The sequence below is a fragment of the Bombina bombina genome, chromosome 7, assembly GCF_027579735.1.
Source record: "Bombina bombina isolate aBomBom1 chromosome 7, aBomBom1.pri, whole genome shotgun sequence".
Lineage (NCBI taxonomy): Eukaryota > Metazoa > Chordata > Amphibia > Anura > Bombinatoridae > Bombina > Bombina bombina.
The window spans coordinates 436,754,804-436,760,803 of NC_069505.1; the positions used below are offsets into that span (position 1 = coordinate 436,754,804).

Here is a 6,000-nt window from a genome sequence, read left to right on the forward strand (position 1 = left end):
GTCACTTAAAGGAACCGTCATTGTTCAAGAAGACGTCAAATTAAGAGGATGCTCTGCATCGGATGTCTAGAAGATGGAGCCGCTCCGCACTGGATGGATAAAGATAGAAGATGCCGTCTGGATGAAGATTTCTGCCCGTCTGGAGGACCACTTCTGCCCGTCTGGAGGACCACTACTGCTGGCTTCGTTGAGGACTTCGGCCTGGTTGGGTGAAGACTTTTCCCGGTAAGGTGATCTTCAAGGGGTTAGTGTTAGGTTTTTTTAAGGGGGTATTGGGTGGGTTTTAGAGTAGGGTTGGTTGTGTGGGTGGTGGGTTTTAATGTTGGGGTGGGATTTGGACTTTTTTTTTTACAGGTAAAAGAGCTAATTACTTTGGGGGAATGCCCCGCAAAAGGCCCTTTTAAGGGCTATTTGTAATTTAGTGTAGGGTAGAGCTTTTTTTATTTTGGGGGGCTTTTTTATTTTGTTAGGGGGATTAGATTAGGTGTAATTAATTTAAAAATCTTTTAATTTGTTTATTATTTTCTGTAATTTAGTGGGTTTTTTTGTACTTTAGATAATTTTATTTAATTGTATTTAATTGTATTTAGTTTAGGGAATTAATTTAATTATAGTGTAGTGTTAGGTGTAATTGTAACTTAGGTTAGGTTTTATTTTACAGGTAAATTTGTATTTATTTTAACTAGGTAGTTAGTAAATAGTTAATAACTATTTAGTAACTATTCTACCTAGTTAAAATAAATACAAACTTGCCTGTAAAATAAAAATAAACCCTAAGATAGCTACAATGTAATTATTAGTTATATTGTAGCTAGCTTAGGGTTTATTTTATAGGTAAGTATTTAGTTTTAAATAGGAATAATTTATTTAATGATAGTAATATTTATTTAGATGTATTGGGGGTGTTAGGGTTAGACTTAGGCTTAGGAGTTAATAAATTTAATATAGTGGCGGCGACGTTGGGGGCGGCAGATTAGGGGTTTATAAATGTAGGTAGGTGGCGGCGATGTAGGGGGGCAGATTAGGGGTTAATAAATGTAGGTAGGTGGTGGCGATGTAGGGTGGGGCAGATTAGGGGTCAATAAGTATAATGTAGGTGGCGGCGGTGTAGGGAGCAGCAGATTAGGGGTTATTAAGTATAATGTAGGTGGCGGTGGTGTAGGGGGGGCAGATTACGGGTGTTTAGACTCGGGGTATGTGTTAGGTGTAAACGTTACCATAGGAATCGATGGGATATTGGGGAGAAGCGAACCTAAGCTTTCGCTGCTTTCAGACTCCCATTGATTCCTATGGCATCCGCCGCCTCCAGGGCAGCAGATTGAAAACCAGGTACGCTGGGCCGAAATAGTGGCGAGCATATCTGGTAGAAATTTGATAACTAGCAAAAGTAGTCAGATTGTGCCGAATTTGCATTCGGAACATCTGTAATGACATAAGCATTGATTTGTGTCTGACTGAGTCCGGCGGATCATATGTTACGTCACAAAATTCTACTTTTGCCGGTCTGTAGGGTTTGATAACTAAGGCGAATCAGGCTCGCCACAAATACACTGCGGAATTCCAGCGTATTTGCGGTTGACGGCTTGATAAGTAGATGCCATAGTGTGGCAGCTTAAAGTGAAGATAAACTTTGATGAATGAAAGCCCGTTTTTTAAAAATACTATTAAAAACAGGGGCACTTTCATTCATCAAAGTTTACAAAGCAGCCGTTTTGATTAAAAACTTACCTCTCTTCTTTGCACAGCTAGAGCAGCTTCCCCCTCCTGGAAATCCTCTCTTCACACGTCATCAATGACTAATCCGGCTTCCTCCAATCACAGCATGGCCTCAGGCAATGACTACCCTGGGGGGAAAGCCGTGATTGGAGGAAGCCGGATTAGTCATTGCTGATGTGTGAAGAGAGGAAATCCAGGTGGGGGAAGCTGCTCTGGCTGTGAAAAGAAAAAAAGGTACGTTTTTAATCAAAACGGCTGCTTTGTAAACTTTGATGAGTGAAAGTGCCCCTGTTTTTAATAGTATTTTTAAAAAACGGGCTTTCATTCATCAAAGTTTACCTTCACTTTAAATAGAATTAATGTGTTCAAATAGTTTTCACACTGACAACAAAAATAAAGATTGCAGGGGCACAGTGTTATGCACCCCTTTTATTTGTGTACAGGTTGCTAAGTGTGATATTAACTTTGTTTTATGAAGTGTGCCATGAAAAATTCACACAAATAGCTAAGAAATGTTACAGGAGAAACGGATCAAAAAGGGCCCAAAGTGCTGAATCTGAAACCTCCAAAAATGATTCTAAAAGTTACAGTTAAACAGCGCCATGTATGAAGTGTCTGACAGACAATCTTTCCAGGCAGGAAACCTGTCAGCCCAGCTTAGTGGCACCATCCGACCCCCTGGTCTCATGCAACAAATCGCACAAGAGCAGAGCCTTTCAATCACTCTGGTCCACTAGTTCAGAGACAGTTAGAGACCTGTGGTCTAACAACTGCTGCTTCCTATAGGGAAGTAAAAAATAAACTTGTATGATTCAGATAGAGAGTGTAATTTTAAGACACATATTTCCAAGTTTACTTTTTTCTCTTGTTATCCTTTGTTGAAAAATAATATGTGCATATCCTACACTGCTGGGAGCTAGCTGCTGATAGACAGCTACACACATATGTCTCTTGTCATTGGCTTACCAAGTGTGTTCGGCTAGCTCCCAGTAGTCCATTGCTGCTGTGGAGCTAACTTTAATTATGTGTTTAATCCTTTTTCTATGGGTTGAACACACAGTTATACACAAGCAATAATAACATGCTCTTAACACATTCCTGCATTTTCTTTTTGCACTTTATATCCCTTTAACCAAAGTACAAATTATTATCTTATTGGCTATAATACATGTGCAGAATTGTCCCCATGCACAGTATACGGGAGCTGTAAATGTGTAAACACAGCCAGGGTCATTATTCTTTTCTATAAAGACTTCTCCAATAAAATGCCTTTAAACAAATCAGTGATTTCAGACTCACTCTGCTGCCAAATTGGCCCTAAAATAAGTCTACACACAAAAATAAATTCTAAATAATAAAGTCATTAACATAGAAAAGTGGACACAGTTACTTGGTGTATTCTTTTATCTTGCCTCAAAGGAAGAACAAGTATAGCTCATGGAACCTCTTATTCCCACAATGACTAATATCTTCCATCATATAACTCGCTAATGTACTAGATTATGTTTTATGTTCCTTTCCTCTTTCTGGTTTTAAGGACATTCCTATATTACTGAGGGTTTCAAATGGAATATTAACTAGAGTATTGCCTTTAACACTGTTTTAATGCAATTCATGTTTGTTAATACCATCAAAGGATTACTAAATCTGATAACCTTTTTTCTGCTATTATAGGGTATCTACAGTTGTATTCACGGAGTCCCTATAGAAGACAGACAGTCTACCATGAATTCTCCATCAGCCACGATGAACAATACCCAATCAAATATCCTCCGTCTCCTCCGCACAGCCAAGAACATGGCCAACCTCTCAGGAGTGAATGGTTCTCCCCAAAGCGCTTTGGACTTCATAAGGCGCGAGTCTTCAGTCTATGACATTTCAGAACACAGGCGAAGCTTCACACACTCTGATTGTAAATCCTTCCAGCCAGAGGAGAATTTGTTTAGTGACTACATCTCCGAGGTGGAAAGGACCTTTGGCAACCTTCAACTTAAAGATAACAATGTGTACCAAGACCACTTCCACCATCACAGACCTCACAGTATAGGAAGCAACAGCTCTATTGATGCATTGTATGATTGTGAAAATGCCCCTTTCACAACGCAGCCAAGACCTCTCTCCAAAAAAACCCTAGACTTACTGCCATCCAAGCACTCAACAACACCAATTGGTGACCTGTATGGCAAATTTTCCTTCAAGAGCGATCGTTATGGTGCCCCTGATGATTTAATTAGATCTGATGTCTCTGATATATCCACACATACTGTCACCTATGGAAACATTGAGGGTAATGCAAAGCGGAGGAAATACAAAGACAGCTTGAAAAAACGACCAGCATCTGCAAAATCCCGGAGAGAATTTGATGAAATTGAATTGGCCTATCGCAGGAGGCCAAGATCTCCTGATCATAAACGCTACTTTCGGGACAAGGAAGGCTTACGGGATTTTTACCTGGACCAGTTCAGGACCAAGGAGAACAACCCCCATTGGGAGCATGTAGACCTAACCGACATCTACAAGGAAAGAGAAGAGGATTATAAGCATGAAAGTTCTTGCGCTAACAGGCAACACCAGAAGCATGCAGGAGAGTTTGGGCAGAATGAACGTAAACATGGCACTGGAGGGACTGCCTGGGATAAAAACATGAGCAACTTAGAGTGGGAGGATAGAGCTGCAACCAACTTCTGTCGTAATTGCCCATCAAAGATGCACAACTTCACAGGACAGAACACCACCCGCCCAGCTTGTATTCGCTGTGAGGTCTGCAAGAAAGCAGGAAATCTTTATGACATCAGTGAGGATAATTCTCTGCAGGATCTAGACCGCCCAGTTACAGCACCCAACCCCAAATATCCACAGAGTCCATCTAATGGCAAGGCTCTGAAACGAAATCGAAGCAAACTCCACCGCCAGCACTCCTATGACACTTTTGTTGACCTTCAGAAAGAAGATGTGACCTTAGCCCCCCGCAGTGTCAGCCTAAAAGATAAGGAACGATTCTTGGATGGTAGCCCATATGCCCACATGTTTGAAATGCCCAATGAGACCACCTTCTCTAGCAAGTCTCATGGTCCAAGTCATAATCCTGGTAGCTATATGCTCAGCCGTTCCTTGTACCCAGACCGGGTCACCCAAAACCCATTTATTCCCACTTTTGGGGATGACCAGTGTCTGCTGCATGGGAGCAAGCCCTATTATTTTAGACAGCCTGCCATTGGTGGCTTAAAGGGAAGGTCGGACCTCCGATCATCTGGGAAATCTCTCTCTGCTCTCCATGCGGGTCCCCCAGGTCGATTCCAAAAAGACATTTGTATAGGAAATCAACCCAATGCCTGCATTTCAAACAATAAGAACCCCAGATCTTTCAACAATTCTACTAATGGCCATGTGTACGAGAAGCTTTCCAGCATTGAGTCTGACGTCTGAGAGGGGAGGTGGGCTGGGACCTAAATTCTCCCCTTCCCAAACCCCAAATGCTAGTCTCTTATAGTGAAGCAGGACTGAGGTGTCCCCGAATGAAGTTGGGGCAGGATATGTGAGATGGAGCCTTTCTATTCCCCAAATTATTCTCTTCCTGGGGCCATCTTGTATTTCCAACCATATGGAGTTCCAGTTCCAGCCTGCAGAAGCATTAAGCTGTAATCAGAGAAGGGAAATGGGATTGTTTGTTTTCATTTATTAAAGACATACAATGATTGCCATAGGGGAGGGATGAAAGAGTTTATAAAGACATTCTCAAGAGTTTTCTTTCAAAACAATGAGATGAAGATCTGGAAGAAGGCTTAGTGTAACAGAGCTCTTAGGCAAAAGTATAAAGAGGAGATGGGTAAGGAATAAGTTTCAGAGATGGGAGAATGATAGAGGGTTCTGCTCACATTATAGGAAGCTTCCATGAAAACCATCTGATAGAGTATAACAATGTAGAGACTGGGCAGCATTGGTAGAGGAGCCCACAACACTTAAAACATGTAATGGTGACTGGGAGCTGTCATAATGTGTGGTGGTATGTGTATGTGTGCCAGATGTTTTAGGATTGACAGTAGGTTCAAATATTTAATTACTCAGTCCCCCAGCAGGTAGATACATTGAGCTCTCCACCCAACTGTAAAATCAGAATCTATCTAAATTCTGTACACATCTCCAACACATTCATAGCCTTCATAGCCACCACACATAGTCCTGTATTATTAGTAATTCAGAAAACAATTAAGTTAACAAACCTTTTTTTTGTTAATCAATGACTAGACTGGTTTATGTAAGCTGTCTTTTAAAAGGCTTATACTA

The 6,000-nt window shown here is 41.1% G+C and overlaps 1 protein-coding gene across 1 annotated transcript in view; it reads left to right on the top strand.

Annotated features, from left to right (window-relative positions):
* GRIN2B (glutamate ionotropic receptor NMDA type subunit 2B) overlaps nt 1-5,642 on the top strand; it is a 519,238-nt gene extending 513,596 nt beyond the window's left edge. The window contains exon 12 of the mRNA XM_053721343.1: nt 3,391-5,642. Coding sequence (XP_053577318.1) covers nt 3,391-5,142 — 1,752 coding nt within the window. The 3' untranslated portion in view covers nt 5,143-5,642. The remainder of the gene's footprint in view (nt 1-3,390) is intronic.
* The last annotated feature ends 358 nt before the right edge of the window (nt 5,643-6,000 follow it).